This window comes from Varanus komodoensis, unplaced genomic scaffold, assembly GCF_004798865.1.
Source record: "Varanus komodoensis strain SLA01 unplaced genomic scaffold, ASM479886v1 scaffold38, whole genome shotgun sequence".
In the NCBI taxonomy this organism is placed as follows: domain Eukaryota; kingdom Metazoa; phylum Chordata; class Lepidosauria; order Squamata; family Varanidae; genus Varanus; species Varanus komodoensis.
This window is the reverse complement of record NW_025335909.1, coordinates 4,727,933-4,744,781: the sequence shown is the minus strand read 5'-3', so window position 1 is coordinate 4,744,781 and position 16,849 is coordinate 4,727,933. Positions and strand designations below refer to the sequence as shown.

General features: G+C 44.9%; 1 protein-coding gene across 1 annotated transcript in view; it reads right to left on the bottom strand.

Moving 5' to 3' along the window:
• Positions 1 to 1,533: 1,533 nt before the first annotated feature.
• The window catches only part of RIMBP2 (RIMS binding protein 2), a 50,221-nt gene continuing 34,905 nt past the window's right edge, over positions 1,534 to 16,849 (bottom strand). The window contains exons 15-21 of the mRNA XM_044440707.1: positions 15,850 to 16,002; positions 11,156 to 11,340; positions 10,557 to 10,725; positions 5,976 to 6,079; positions 5,298 to 5,369; positions 3,954 to 4,088; positions 1,534 to 1,725 (exon numbers count right to left, since the gene is read on the bottom strand). Coding sequence (XP_044296642.1) covers positions 1,534 to 1,725; positions 3,954 to 4,088; positions 5,298 to 5,369; positions 5,976 to 6,079; positions 10,557 to 10,725; positions 11,156 to 11,340; positions 15,850 to 16,002 — 1,010 coding nt within the window. The remainder of the gene's footprint in view (positions 1,726 to 3,953; positions 4,089 to 5,297; positions 5,370 to 5,975; positions 6,080 to 10,556; positions 10,726 to 11,155; positions 11,341 to 15,849; positions 16,003 to 16,849) is intronic.

Below are 16,849 nucleotides of genomic sequence, written 5' to 3'. Positions count from 1 at the left end.
TTTTCTATTAAGGGATACCCTATCTACTGCAGAAAGTGAAGTTCTGGAAATATTTTTTTCCCCTCTCAAAGGCAATTCTCTATATATTCTGGTGCATTCAAATGGACTAATGTGAGTTTGCTTCTACTGCCTAAATTGTGAATTCAGAGGCAAAGACAAGCCCTTCTACAAAATATCAAATTTATTTATATAAAATATTTTACACATGAACAACTGTACACATGCACACGCCCACACAATACTTTACCACAAATTTAGGCCAGTATTTTTCTTTAATTCATAAATCTAGCACGCTAGATTATTTTACAGGAATTTACATTATATTTTTTGAAGACACAATGGGGAAAAGCTTTGATCATTCATATTATAAACCTTCCATCAATTACAAAAGAAAGGCAGTCTGAAAAGTATGTATAAACAGTAAAAAGAATTTACAAATGGACAAGTTACAAAAGAGTAACAGCCAAATATGTCTGCCAGCAACTTCATAGTTTTCGTTAAGATTTTTTCCCAAACAACAGTGCCAATAACAGGACATACTATGTGGCAAGCTGAGCAGTTGCTTTTTAGTGATTTCTCGCTGGCAATGGCCAGTGAATAATGCAGCTTTCTCATTGTAGTACTTCCTCACACTTTTGTCTAGCATACTTTGAGATCAACAGTACAAAAATGGTGTCCAGCTGGAATCTGCATTTCACAGTACAGTCTCTGGCAGTTGGAGTACCAAATCTTTTTACCAGTGCCAGAACCTACACAAATATTTATTAAATGGCTTGAAGGTGTGCATTTTCTGGATAACTTTATTCAATAATCTGGCTTTTAATGTACTTGAGAGGTTGACTAGCAGAACTCATACAGATGTTTAAAAATGCATCTTTGCACAACACTTTCAGACTCCCAAGAATTACAGCAGACGTGGAACGGAGTCAGTAACACCAATTACTTGATCTTTTAAGTTACCAATGTCTCAGTGAGGATGGAAAGACAGTTGAATACACAGTACATACGAAGTATACGCTGTATAGTTTAGACAGTACAAATCATTGTGCATTAATAAGGCAAACATCAAGGCGGAATAAACTAGGAGTTTCAAGACCATGTGTGTGTCAAGTTGTGGGTAGATGATTAGAAGAGGGATCAAAGAACAAGTTTCTTTCTCCACTTTAAGGGAGGGAAATGTACCAAAATGTATTGAAAGGTATTAGCAGGAAGAGTTGCTTTGTCACCAGAGGGTTGGTTCTTTTGATGGTCCTTAATCCCTCCAATTTTATCTTTTTGAAAATGCACATTGGTAACTGCTTTTAGTAGCAATGCCATGTACATCCCCCCCTCCTTGCCATCGGATTAAATTACTGAAAGACCAAACAGAAGTCGCTGCTGATGTCGGAATGCACTAAGTAGTAGCTATGTTCTCTATAGAAAGATGTTCAGAATAGTCATGAAAGCCCTAGTTAGTGAAGTTTTTGTAATTTTTCTTTGTAAAAAAAAATACATAGATCTGAAGCTTTACAGGTTGTCCAGAAGAACACGAAATCATTTCACTGCACCAAGCCTTTTCAGGAGCTTCTTCCCCTTGGATAGCAGCCCCTTTTTCTTTTTCGAGGGTAATTCCCTGCCTCTCCCAGGACTACCAGAACCCACAGATGACGGAGGTGACCCCGAATGGAGATGGACTGTGGGGGATGGTGCTCTCCTTGGTGAGGTACCTGTATTCTGAGGAGGAACCTAGTAGGTACATTGTGACAGTTTACTGAATGTTTGAAAGCCATCAACAACAAGAAAGTTGGTAACATTTGCTTCATTACCCACTTTTTTCATTTTTGGACAATCCATTTTTCCCTTAAAGTATGCCACACAACAGATTTGTTTACTTTACCAAAGTAAGTTAGAAACAGCATATACAGCTGAAGCGGTTTGGATTTTGTTTTAAATTAAAACTGTTCATTGGAATCAATGTCCCAGAACTGGATTTGCAAGTCTCAGATTGCTTTTCGCATTTCAGTACTCTAGTGCTGGCCCCGAAGTTATGAGAAATCGGGCTAAGTACTACAAATGGCAAGTTCTACATACACCAGCCAGTTTCCAGAAGGAAGCGCCAATTATGAAGATAATAAAATTGGAGTGTTTTAGTTCTTGAGTTCCATTAAATGTTTGGTTCCTTTTAGCATACTGTATATACATATTTTGAGAGAAGATGGCACACTGGTTGGAAGAAAAAAGCTAAAATGAACCTTAATTTTAATCAAAGAAAGCTTCAAGACCTTTGATACGTGTGGCAACATGTTTCACTACAGACATACGTGGAATATGATTGCTTGTACAACGAACAGTACAACAAGTACTTCATTGTAGAAAGTGCAAGATGCAGACACATGAAAGCCATTTTAAAAGTGAAAAGTATAGTGAGCCCTAGCACGGTGCTTTCTTAATACTAATAGTTGGACATTTATTTTAGCAGCTATGATACTTCGATAGTTACTGCCATGGCCAGATCAGGCCATTTCGATAATGAAGTTAAAGCAAAGGGGTCGCAAGCTTACTTTGATCTCAAATCAAGGTCTTTGTCTAATGAAGAAAACAAAAGAAAAAAGAGCCACTTTGTAGAAGCACCCCCAACGTACACCTGAAGATACCATGTACTGAGCTCTAATGCATTCATGGGATTTGAGCTGCATGGTTTTTGTATCAACTGTTATTGCATTGATAAACCAAAGAGTTGCTGAGTGTTTTCAAACACTGGTGTTGATCTGTGGTTCTTTTAACTTTGCGTGTTTTGAATGGAGGACGAGGGTGTAGACCTTGCCAAAGGCAAATCTGGCTTTCCACTGACCAGGAGAGAGACTTTTTAAGGCAAACAATTTAAGCAGATATATGAGGTTAATGCGTTTTCAGAAACGGCTATATCCATTTTCTCAACTATCATACTTATCTGCTTACAATGTTATGCTTCTTCAAGGGTGGGTCTGCTTTGTACTCTCCCTCCACCCCCTAAAAAAAAACTGAGGTCAAGTTTTCTTCCCAGATTGGCCAACAATGCAATATGCAGCTTCTCTTTGGAGTTTGACACTAGGTACACTTTTTAATGCAAACAAACATTGAGTCTGGTAAGAAATATGTTCCAAATGTTAAACTCTTTTTTTACGAACATGCCCTGAAGGAGGAAGAATCCCAGAAGACAAAACTCAATTCTATTAACATGGTATGATTACGTAGTACCCTAGAAGTTGATTTTTTAAAAAAGTACAAGGCAAGTCTGCAACCAAGCAGGGCTAATAGGTTTGGAGACATATTTCTCTTGTCGCACATTTAGGTGCCAAGATGGCTTGCATTAGATAATGCCAGCTAGCTTGAATTGGTATCTCTCGGTATCTTCAGTTGCTCACTTACGTGAAGGCTACACTGCCTTTTTTTAAGGTGTGAAATGAACACTCTTCTTCTGTTCCCAAGCAGATGAGCAAAGAAACAAAAATATACATAAAATAGAATATATAAAAACTGCAGTGATGAGAGAAGACAAGTGAGATACTACACATGAACTACTTTCTGGGGAGGTGGACATCCTTGTGGGGCGCTTGCTGGCAGCCAAAGAAAGCCTGGAGGGGTTTATGTTGAAGGGCTTCCTTATCATACCTACAGGACTTCCCCTATTTTCTGTGTTGTATTTACATCCCTTGCATACCTACATTCTGGAGGCATAAACTGATGTGCAAAGTAGATAGCGCTTGTGATGCTACACTTGCAATGAACCAATCAGCCTAAAGGTTCATAATGCTAAATGCTCGTTATACTGTACATGCTAGTGGAAGAAGTCATTTTGTTTTTATTGACCTTTTTCCAGCATAGCCTAAAAAATGATTTTAAAAATGTAAAAAAACAAACTAATAAACTGAATCTGCAATGATGTATGGGAGAAGACCAAACAGGACAATGGCTTTTTCTCAATGCTTGCTTACCCTTTTTGCTTTTGTACGTATTGGTGTATCTTGAGCATATCGTGATGGGGCATCCGATAAATACACTTCGACATCATCAGGCACTTCTTCAAGAAAATTTGAAGGAACCAAGCCCTTCTGACCAATAAGCTCACCCTGGAATGGAAGGGGAGAAAAAGCAACAGCTAAGAATTCTGGTTTTCAAAGCAGTACTGGCCTGAGTTACTGCTACTTTCTTAACACGGGACCGTAGCAAGTCACCTGCAACAGGTCTACATGAAAAGGCAGAAGATTGCAGGCAGTTGTGCTGGATCAGTGGTTTTCAACCTTCCCACAGCTGGGGAGCGGCAAAAACTGGAAAACCACCTCAAGGACTGCTGAGGAGGAAACAAAAAGCACCATACACACAATACAGTATTCTGTGTATTAGTTTCCAAACATAATACCAAAAAAAAAATCTCTGAAACAACCAGAAACCAAGCAACAAAAATGCCAACCAAAGAACAAAATACCAAATCAGTGCAGCATGGCTCCAGCCAGCTCCTATCGAGCTATCTCTCCCCTCTCTGTTCCCCCCTGGCAGCGCTGGTCCCCCACCAATGTGATGCCAACTGAGGAAGAGGGCGGAGCACAGCCAGCCCCCTCGCTGGTCTGCAGCAAGCGGGATACACACCCCTGACCAGTAGGAGACCTCCCATGGGCTGACACCAGTCCACGGATCAGTGGTTGAAAACCACTGTGCTAGATGATAAAATTCGTATTCCTTGGCTTGGTACCCAAGTACTTCAAGACTGTGTTTTCCCTTGAGAGCTCAGTTCAATGCCCAAACCTGTCATCCACAGGTCCCTAAAGTGTCTTGGATGTCTACTAGAAGTGGCGCTTTTTTCACAGTGGTCCCGGCCTTGTGTGCTTCCCTCCAGATTGAGAAGATTTTCCCCTTCCTGTGTCAAGTGAAAAACTGTTTCTGGGACATGCATGAGGCTTAACCAGTTCAGCAAATTTGCTTCCATGTTGTTCGGCAGCTGTTTCCATTTTGCCTTAGGAATCCGAGCTAGAGTGGAAACATTTTGCTGCAGTGTTCACTTGTTGGTTCTGGAAATGGGTCTTTGGTTTTGAAAGTGGCAGTTCCAAGTGAGGAAGTCAGCACAGCCTATTCTTATGCATGTGAGCACTAGGAAGAATATAAAATATGGCGCCTGGCCTACAGTACCCTCTAGTGTTCTCAGTTGGACAGGGACACTGTAAGAAACTGCTAAATTGTTAGTAGTAATTAAGCTGCTTCCCCAAAACAGAAAAAGACCTGCATACACACATACTCTGCATACCGCAGTTGGAACAGATGGAGGCAAGAAATAAAGCACTTACATAATAAAACCCGTCTTCATCGATTTCTCCAACAACAGTAATAATGTCTCCTGTACAAAATGTTAACTCAGCCTATAGAGAGAGCAAAGGACAACACCATAAACTTCTTTGGATTCTGCAAAATAGTTTTCAAATTTCGGCCCATCCTGATGAATAAGAACAGACACATGACTGCCCTAGCATTTGGATTTATTTTGGGTTGGATGAGCCCATACTTCCTGCGTGGTGGGGAAGAGAGAAAAGTGGTGCACAATACCAGACACTTGGTATGATCCAGCATGGGTCATCCTATCTGCTTGGGCACAAGATGACATGTCCCATACCCTAAATCTGGGATGCACAATCTGTAGCCTAGAGGCCTCCCATGGAGCCTTCAATAGGTCTACCCTTCTTTCACCATCCCTCCCATAACCCTAGTCCTGATCACTCATTTGTGCCCGATACCAATGAGAAAAGCACAGTCTGTATCCAGATGGTTGAGAAAAAGGGTGGATCTTGAGAAAGGCCCTTCGTTACTTGAAAGGGTGACGTGTATCAGAGTAGGCCCCAACTCCCTAACAAGCATCGTATGGAGCTTCTGGAGCCAAAAATGTGTACCCCTGCCTTAAATGGATGCAATTCCCCCATTATTCACAGTTCTGGGGATAAAGAAGTGGCTCCCCTCGTTTCAGTGAATACCTCCACATCAACATTAGGAGAACTCTCCCTTGGATCGTAGTCATATAACGCCACCATTCTCCTCGTTGGTGCTGCAGGTTGATGGCTGGTCCTTCGGTTCCTTTCTGTTCCAACCAAAAGGAAGAAAAGCTATCACAGTTACTTTTAAATGCATGTTAACAGTGCAGTTTCTCTGTACAAAGGAAGCTATCAACTCAAGACCTTTCTTGATCCAAAACTGGACAACAGACCAATTAATTTTGTTCTGGTTTTGCAAAGCAAACAAGAAATGCAGACCTTCTTCAGTACAGATCCTAACTCTAAAGTTGATCTTGTCTTTTTATGGAATTAGTCAGGCTGTAAGTTAAGTTCTATCCAAAATTGCCATCTAATAGACATTTCTGCATTCAAACAGTCTTTCTGATTAATTGACCACTAGCCTGTAAGTGACAGTACAGGATGTGGGGATGCCACCTCAGGTGTGCACAGAATCCAGTGCATTCTTAGGCACCGTGCAGTCGGCTGCAAAACCAGCCCTACTAAGGATGACCACCCAACACAGTGTCACTCAGCAATGTACAACGCTTGCTTATAGCTTCCAGGAGCCAGAAAGAATCGCGCATAGTTCTTGGGTGTGCTAGTGGAGCGAAGCTATAAACCAAAGGTAAAAAAACACAATTGATATTACATAGAGAGGTGGGAAGAAGGAAAGAGAAAGAGATGATGATGGATGGACAGACGGACAATTCTGTCTGAAGATTATGCTGCATTTTGCGCTGCTAGGAAAAAAAGATGCTTTCAACACCTTTATGCGTTTCTCTACAGTTACAGAAATCGTATTTATATAGACAATATGCACATTTTCTCAATCAGCGAAGAAAGCAAGTGTGGTTTGAGCAATTACCACTTGGGGAAAGTCACGGCCAGCCATGTTTAGACATCGGTGTCAAACATTTCACAAGGAAAGTTTCACAATTATCTTTGGCTTCCAAGTCACTGGAATGCACGGTGGTTCTTGCAGCTGGCTAGTTTGTCAAGAGAAACCATGCATGTTAACTGTCATCATCTCATGGTGGATGTTTGGGGCAGAGTCAATGAAGAACATTGTGAAGCTGATGTAGGAAACTCACAATAAAAGATTCTGGCTTTGATGGACCAGGAATGAAAATGGCTTCGGAAGCTACAGTCTCATCATGGAACAAGTGTTGGGCCTACAGATCATTCCGCACCCCACCCCCCCGCCTTCGAACCAAATCAGAACTGAAACAATATTTCAGTTGATCTAATCTGATTTTAGCACTCATGGAGAGAATTCACCAGTCTTTGGTGTACAAAGATGCAGGGGAAAGAGAGTGGAGGTTGGAAATGAAGGGCAAGATTTACAAGGAATAAATATCCTCATCAAATCCTGCACTGTTCCTTATCTGGAACAACAATCTGCCTTGAAGACATAGGCTGGAAGAATGAAACAAGTTCCATGAGACCACAAGTGCTTCAGACTTGTGCCCTTTTTGTTCAATAGCCCCTGACACCACAAAACTACAGGAGACAGTATGGGATCAACCTGTCAGATGTCAAGATGCAAGTCAGATACTTTGAGCTTTTTCCCACCATCATTCTCAGGGCTTTGTGCATTCCAAATATCCAAGTCTGGAAAGCACTCGTTTTGGATTTGGTCGGGCTCAGTGTTCTGAGAATCTTAGTTTTTAAAGTGTCGCCTCCTTATGGTTGTGGACCTAATTGGTGCCTGGTAAAATTTAGAAGCCCATGCACACACAAATTCAGCATTGGTCCAGGCTGGGCGGGAGCTTTAGTGCCATTGTCTGGGCTACCGGCATCTTCTTGGCCTGCAGAAACAGAATTCCCTAGGCAGTGGTATTCAAACTTTCTGATCTCAGGGAGACCTTTCTACATGGACTGGTCTTACAAAGAACCCCTGAGCATCTTCATGAGCAGCTCTGTACTGCTGAATGAGTGTGCACCTGAACCCAGATCCGTACCTTAAGTCTGACCATCTGGAGTCTAGGGTTTTCCAGCTTCTCCCCCCCCCCCATCAAGACTGCCAATAATTTGGTGGTTTTCCACTGGTTCTATGTGTTTCCCTTCTCCATTCAAAAAAGCAGAAGTGCCTTTGTTACTGGCAGTAAATGCTCTGAGCTGAACACTGCAAGTGTTTGGTCCTGTCCCCTTTTTCCTTTGACCTTTAAATTCTGTTGGTTTGTGCTCATGAAACTGGGATTTGAAATCTTGCTAGATTTGTGTAAGTTGCACTCACAACAATTTTATTGCTTGTCTTTTATTTTACTTGTGATAACCTGAAATTGCAGGCAATAAACAGATGTGTACAGTTCTAACCTGTATCTAGTCAGGGATTCCAACATGAAACTCCAAAACCAGCTGTCGGAGCTGCCCTATGATGCTCTCATTTTACAGGTGACCAACAACAGGGCTGGGATGTCAGCAGCAAGCACCACATCGGCCCATTCCCCCCCTAAATCCATACTGCCTGCAGGTGGTGAACCACTGGGAGTCAGAAAGTCTTGCCAACCTACTACGGTAACCTTCCAGGAGCTCTACCAGGAGATCCCATCTGCCATCCGAGCAGCATTGCGCTCTAGTGGCCTCACCTCCCACCTTCCTGGACTGAAGGAGATCCATTGCAGCAAGCAAGCTGCTTCCCAAGGAAGCTTGCTTGGCATGACTGACTGAGCAAGGGTGAGGACCTTGTGGTCCACCCTTCAGATGCTTTGGCCCAAACCTCCCACCAGTCATAGTCATGAAAACTAGCGATGAGGGAGTTCATCCAGGACATCTGTAGGATCACAAGTGGGTCCCCTCTGTTCCTGAAGAACCCCGATCAGATTCTAAGGGGTCCTAGAGCTCTGCACAGAGAACTTTGAAAACCACTGTCCTGTGCTAATCAACCAAACATTGGTATAATAGCATTGCCCTGGGTGGTGATGGAGAGATTCTGCCCCGGCTGCCATCGGCTGCCAGTATCTGATCCAGTGCACAAACGGTGTATCCAACAGGACAGCTCAAAGCACTTTGCTTCTTCAATGGCTTGGAGCAGGCAGGTGGGTTGGGGGTTCATTTCTCATTTTATTCTTTAAGCACAGACCTCTTTCAGACTTTCTGGATCTGCGGTGTACAGAGCGTGCGTTCTCTTTGAAACGGTTGCAGTTGACTTCAGAAAAGGAGCACAAAGAAACAAGAAGAGGAGAAGGTGTGAAGCTGTTCCACAAGTCTTACTTTGCTTTCTTTCTTGTTCTTTTAGAAGGTGGACTAGGCAACAGACAGAAGCATAGCACCGCAACTGTTTGAAGTACATTCATTTTAGTAATTCTGCGGGATGTGACTGATTTTATCACAGAGCAGGGCTGCCGTGATCCCATCCCCTGTGGCAGATGTGACTCAGAACCCTGCATGGATCATGAAAAGCCTGAGCAGCTGCCTGACAGGAATGGACAGTTTGGTTGCAGCTCAGTTTTGATAAGAATTTACTAAAATTAGAACTTTTTTCATAGGACAGAAAAAAAAAACCCATGTAAAATCATCAAATGCAGGGGAAAGCGAAACCGTCAGATTTATTCAGCTAGGCTCAAAGTTTTTGAGAGTTTAATTCTGTAAAGCCTGACTTTAAATCTGTGATTTAGCCACATTTGGGATGCTGAATTGGGGTTCCCCTCTCATTCTCTGATGAGCTCTTCATGTTTAGCGACTCCATGGGAGGGCAGGTTGACATAACCTTGTCCTCTCCATGTTGGAGAGTCAATTTGGCTGATGCAGACGGACGGAAATTTAATTTCAGTTTGGTTTTTACCTTTTAAAAAAATTTCCTCAGATTTGCACACTTCTTTCTATCTGGGGCAGAACAAACTTGAGATTTAAAAACTGGATGCAGAACAAATAACTAGTAGATTCATCCATTTTTGCTTCAGGACTAGGGCGGAGGGGGGGCTGTGAACCTGACAAAGTCCCCCCCTTCCCACCCCATCTGAAGCTGCTTTTAAGTGTCAAAGGAAACTGCTGCTGGTTCCAGAGGAACTTCCCCTTGACCAGCGACCAGCAGCCCTCCCTGCAGCTGCCGTTCAACAAGAAGTGTGCACGTGAACTGCATCCATGCGACTGGTGTCAGGTTCGGTTTGGCCCTCTCTGATTGGCCATCTGTGACTGTTGCATCCCTAAAGGGGAATGCAAGTTCTCTTTCCCACATGGCTGCAACCTCTCTGTCAGACTGTGGTGCCATTTGGGACATGGCTGGAGAGCTGCGCCAGGCTCTCCTGGGGCGAAGTGGGCACCTGTGCATTGGAATGTGCCGTACATACTGGCCGCACTTCTACAAAGTCAACTTCTTCTGAATGAATGAATGAACAAGAAATGGGAAAACTTGAAAGGAATTGGTAGCGGGAAGAATTATTTCCAGTTTCGCTTCTGTTGTTTCATTCTGTTTATATTGTAATCAAGTTACAGACGGGGGTTGTGTCCTGCTTGCAAGGAGACCCATGGTTGCATGGAGACGCATCATGCTGCTATTGCAAGGACAGCCCAAATGGATGGGCACATTCAACAGTTCGCCATGTGACAGTAGCAGCTACTTACCTATTTTTTCGATAGGGGTGTTGAGAGGGAGAAACCCTTGCTTCAGAAGCTGCTCCATCATTTCTTCATCGTCTGCTTGGATTTCGGAGACCATATTGCAGGGGATAAGGCCCAGTCTTGCACAGGTTTCTCCCCGGTAAAACCCATCAACATCTTTATCGCCATAAACCTGATGTGATCAAGGATAAGAAAAAAGGGGATCGCTTGGTTCGACCAAGGGAGAAGAACCTCCAGAAGTTAAAACCAGCTGCTGATCTTGAAAGATCAAGGGCCTTCAGCCCACATGAGTGGATGGAGCCAGTTTGGAAGGGCTCTGAGCACATGCTAAATTCTTTCCCCACAAATTTAGCTTTCAGAATTTGAAGCATTTTGGTTTTGTAGGGCCTTTGGAGACTGGAGGACCTTGCCTGGCCATATTACATTATTACAGCTCTCATATCCACAGGTAGCTGTACTCTGTAGTGCTGTCACTGACATTTCTCTCTGTGCAAGAAAGGGAAAGTGCTTAACAGTGAAAGGATGAGCACACTGCCTTCTTGGGCTGAGGTTCTAAGTCCACTCCTGCAAGAGAGCTGCCCTGTTCTATTGGAGTGTGATACCTTGATGATCTGCCCTTCTTTGAATGGAAGTTCCTCTTCTGCTGCATCAGGGTTAGGAGACATGGTCAGTGGATCGTAGTCAAAAAGGGCGACAAAGATCCGTGTGGACACTTCCTCTGCACCAGGATCAGTTTCCGATTCTTCATAAACTTCTGGTGACAAACGTTCTCGGCTACTGTATCCATCTGGAAAATCAACACCAGAGGCCAGAAAACAGTGAGTGACATCAACCGTCAGCTCATCATGCATTATTTGAGTTTTAAAAGCTTTAGAGCTTCTGTAAAATATCATTCCAAGAAGTATGAGCTCTTTAACAAAACCCACAGTCTGTTTCTAGAATGCAGGTAGAACTGAGAATATAAGAAGAATCCTCTTGGATCGCAACAAAGCTTCCTTTATTAAAGCATCTTATGTTTATCAGCGGACAATGTGTGATGCTCCAGAAAAGCTCTCAAGCCTGGGCAAGAAGTAAAGGAAGCTCTATAGCCATTATTCAGAGGTACAGTTCCTCTGAACATGGAAGTCTTACTTGTCTATTATGACCAATGCTGTCTCTGAACAAGGTGGATCTGTTTAGACAACACAGCTAATCACTGCTGATAGACCACTCCTCCTGCTCCATGAATTTGTCTATCCCTCCTCAGAAACCAGCCAGCACCACATCTAACAGCAGCAAATTCCTTACATCAATTATGGTTGGAATATAAAGGCAGTTTCTTTGTGACTGAATCACCTACGAAACAAGGCTTTGGATCCAAGTCCTGCATTCATGAGAGCAAGGGACGTTCTGCAGAAAGTCCCTCCACCCCAGTTTGGAGGTTCTCTGCCCTCCATACCTGTCACTGATCACTACTCTGGGGTTTCACGACTCCCTGTGCAGCATGCCGGGGGTGGTGCTGTGGGAAGGGAAGGGGAAGCCCACTCTGGCCATCACAATTGATCTAGCGGCAATGTTCTCAGGTGTTCCCTCCCCCCATGTTCTAGTCATTCAGAAGGACAATCCTTCCTTCCTGTCCACAGAGGCCAACTTCTGTGTCCCCTCAATTCTAAATTTTACTCTCCTGCTCATAGAAGTTTTCTGGGGCTGGGCAGTGCCATGTTTTTCTCAGGGTCCTGTGGATATGTGGTAGCCCCAGCAGAGGAAAGGAAACCTGGAAGCCAAGGGAGTAACAGATGCCACGGGGCAGCAGACAGGAAGTGGCCCTGCAGGCAGCCCTACTCTGCCCCAGAATTTGATTGGCAATGCTTTAGGCCTCAGTCCTCTCAGCTCAGCAGCGCAGCAAGAACAGTGTGCCGCTATTTGAGGCTTTGGCAGAGTGGGGGGCTCAGATAAACTCAGTCCACTCAGTGCCAGCTCTGGGTTTTTAACAGGCCCCCTTCCCTCTGTGAGTCTACCTTTCCACTGCCCTTGTCACTGCCTGCCATCACCCCTAGTTGTCGTCTTCATCTTTGCTCCCATGGGCTTGCTCGACAAGGAAGCACAGAGACTGCAGGCATCTCCTGCGTCTCTTTCTCATCACCACCATTGTCTGGGCCAGAGCAAGGGGCATGTGAACAAGCAGCTAGTGGAGGGGAAGGGGAGGAGCAACTCCAGGCCTCTCTTGCCATTGGGCTCCTGTTGGAGTGTGGGTGGACCCTAGCAGGCGCTCCACTATATTGGGTCCCCACACTCTGGGTCCACGCATTGAACTCCCACGATCTGTTATCAGTACAAAGATCTTCACGGCAGGCGTCCATTACTCCACATGCGACCAACTCACCCAACCATCTAGATTATTATAGAAATAAGAATACCGACAGCGGTCACCCTGATGCAGAAGAGAGAGGGCTTCTAACTACATGCTATGCATTGTAAACCAAAGCCGCCTGCACAGCTATGAAAAGTAGCAAATTCCACCTGTGCCCCATAACAAGCCAGAGAAGTGCGTTCGGGATCAGGACCAGCAAAGCGGTTATGCTTCATGCTTCAGTTTCTCTTTGCTTGCAAAGCAACTTTGCATGCATCGAAATGTGGTGCATGGTATAAACCTTATTTACTGTCCGCAGAATGTGAGCCCTCTGCACCAACTATTTCGATAGATATACTGGTATTGATACAGCTTCTAAGCAGAAAGCTGGAGGAATGCAATATTCTCTGCCCAATTTAGAGATTGCACCCATCTTCTCCCCCACAACTTGGCCTCACAGTGCCTTTCCAGGCAAAACACATGCCCCTCCCACAACGACGCCTATCAGACAATCGTGTGCATCTTTATTAAGAAGCAACTCTGGTTACGTTCAGTGGGGCTTGCTCCAGGCAAATGCGCATAGACAGCACCTGGAGGACAGAGATGTGGCGAGTGCTTATGCCTCCATATATACTCGTGTGCCCTGCCATTTCCAGGGCACAAGCTGCTCTTGATGTTTCCACAGTAGCAATTTAGCACATCTGGGACAACCCTGAGTGGAAATCCTTGATTTTGGAGGAGGCAGGAGGTTTACATATGGGAGCTCGACTGGCATGCCTCCTTCCAGAAATAAGCATCTGCACTTCTTCCAGGGCTTCCCTAGGAAGTGATAAATCCCCCTTGCCTAGGTGCAGGGTCCACGTAGTTGGCCTCCCTTGTTCATGCAAAGCTGGAGTGGGCAAACTGTGTCCTCCAGATGTTTTGACCTGAAACACCTTTCGCACTAGGCAACCTAGCCATTCTTGAGGGATCATCCATCAGAACTGCACAAAGACCTGCCTAAAGGCAAAGAACTGATGCTCTCATTTTGTAGGTGACCAACACCAAGGCTGGGAAGTCAGCAGCAAGCCCACATCAGCCCACTTCTTTCCAAAATCCATATTGCTTGCAGGTGGTGAACCACTGGGAGTCAGAAAGTCTTGCCTACCTACTACGGTAACCTTCCAGGAGCTCTGCCAGGAGATCCCGTCTGCCATCTGAGCAGGACTGCCCTCAAGTAGCCTCACCTCCCACCTTCCTGGACTGAAGAAGACCCATTGCAGCAAGCAAGCTGCCTCCCAAGGACGCTTGCCTGGCATGACCGACTGAGCAAGGGTGGAGAGCTTGTGGTCCACCCTTCAGATGCCTGGCCCAGACCTCCCACTGGTCATAGCCATGAAAACTAGCAATGAGGGAGTTCAGCCAAGACATCTGGGGGTCCACAAGTTGCCCACTCCTGATGGAAGACTTTGTGCTTACCAAGACGGGCACAGAAGCAATTATGGGAATAGACATCAATAGAAGTATGTGCAAAGAGGGTCTAATGTGTTGTCCAAAACACAAACCAATAATAGTGCCACCATGTGGAGGTGCTGTTCACGGCAAGCATGACCACAACTGCCAACCACACATCCAAACCACCATCACAAACAAGGCACAGGCAGTGGCCTTCACTTGGCTAAGGTCAGAGTTTACCATTGCCATCCACCCCAATGCACTTTATCAATGAGTTCATTGGAAGTCCCCATTTGGAGACTCGCTGCCTTTAGGGAGAATAATATTGAAACGTTATTTCTGAGCCCTGGAAAGGAGGCACACAAAATTCATGGCAGGCAAATGAGAAGGAGGAAGCCCTGGCTCTGTACCTTTTAAAAGTGCAGTAGGAAATGAACAAGGAAGACAGAAAATGGGGTAGAGAGAGAACAGGGCAGAAGGGAATCGTCATCTGTGTATGCACACATGTCCCAGAAAGAATAGGAAAGAAGGGTCTAGATAACCTTTTCCTAAGCCAGCACCCTCCGGCTGGGGATGATGGGAGAGCACCAGGTTGGGAAAGGCAGCTCCAGGTGTTCAAAGGTAGCTTTCAGTAGGACCACTCATTAGATAAATAATTTGTCCTGGGTTTGGGCTTTCCCACATTTTTTCCCAAACTTAGAGGGCAGTAGGTAGTACTTAGCTTAGCCTATGTTTATGGATAAGAGAAGGCTTCCCTGTTCTGTTCCACAGGCTCCAGCCTGAAATTGCTGCTGCGGAACTGCCACTGAATTTTGCTAACAAAATTAGGTGGTGGAAAAAGCATGGCGTTTCTTCAGCCTGCTGGTCATGCACCACCCATGTCCACTGTGTGGAATGTAGGCTACTCTGTACCTGGAGATCAATTTGACCTTGGGGCTCCTGGAGTAAAAGGCCCACTCCTATCCATGCTACTCCAATGCAAATTTCCCTGAATGTCATGGACTTTCCTCCGAAATAGGTGGGCACTGGGCACAGACCAAATCTGCATATCGTCATACTATTGCCTATAGGTTCCTTCGTCAGGGTCCTGTTTTCATGACCACGTCGCAACAGAAGCACTGAGGACGAGGGTACGGAAGCAGTGGCATGGTTGGTGTTCACTGGGGTTCTGCAGCCACGAGGGAAGAAGAAGAAGAGGACGAAGAGAAGGGGCAAGGGTTCATGCAATGCATAGTGCTTTGACTCGTTTCAATATGGAAAGCTGGATGGCATGGCAAGGAACTGGGGTCGACGACCAAAAGCTTTCTTCTCCCTTGGAGGCTAAGCCTAAGCAAAACTTACCTGTTTTTCAAGAGGAGAGATGGCAGGGAAAGCAGGACAAGACTTGCCTTAGAAAGAGAGGCAGCCGCCTTGGCATTTGGTGTGGCATGCAACGCTGACATACAGTAATGGCGCTCATTTCACATCCAGCTCTAAAAAAGCAGCTCTCGCTTTGGGTGGGGGCACAAAGGACAAAGAAGGGTTTTGGCATACCGTATCTATAGTGAGAGGTCACGGTACGTTGCCGGCACCATTTCCTGTGTCCGCCAATGTTGCGATAATACGCTTCTTCTTTTACGGGGGAAATATTTCCCTCACTACCTGACCGAGACCGAGCACCTTCACTGTTACTGTCCATTGTAATCTCTATGGAGAAAAATGGAATCGTCTATTAAGCAAACCTTATACCCTTCTTTGCGCAGGCTTCCACAGGGCAGGGCTCAGCCTCTAGTTGCTTTTGGTTGGAAGAAGACATTGCCCAGTGAAGCTACTTAGCATTTTACACCTGGAGGGGACATCCCATGTTTTGCCTGAGTTTCCAGTGTGCGGACAATTAACCAGGTGGGCGTGTGACAAGTCATGAGACAAGGTAGCAAATTTGTCCATTTTACTCCCACCCACCCATTTTTGTTTTGTTTTGTCATGTTCTTTCCATGCCTTTTATAAAGAAAGTTGGTCATTTTGCTAAGTTCATAATAGAGCGAGAAAAAATAATCACTCAACTGCACTGACTAAATTTTGAATCCCAGCACGAAGATACTCTTATACCTTCCTGTTCTGTACAGTTGAAGAGGAAGAACGGACGAGAAGGGAGACTAATGCAACATCACGAGTCGTTGCATGCACAGGGGTTCAGATCCAGACGCCAGGTCCTGGACCAGGATGGATGGATCTCTCCATTTTGGTTTCTCCCATGTACAATTTCTTTAGCTCTTAGCTTCTTTCTATCCCGTTTCTGAAGAACTTTGGAAATAAGGTCTCCATACGTTGGAGACAACTTGACAGTACACCACAACAACAGCAGCTTTCATTTTTAAGGACCCAGATGAAATTTTCACGCACCCCTAAGACCCATGAGTACACAAGACACTGCAAAACCTTTGAGGCTGGGCATGAGAAGTAATGTTCGGTGTTCCTTGTGGGAAGGAACTCTTGAAAGTATGGTTAGCAACACGGTTGGACTTGGGACGGCACAGACACATTTTGCCTGCGC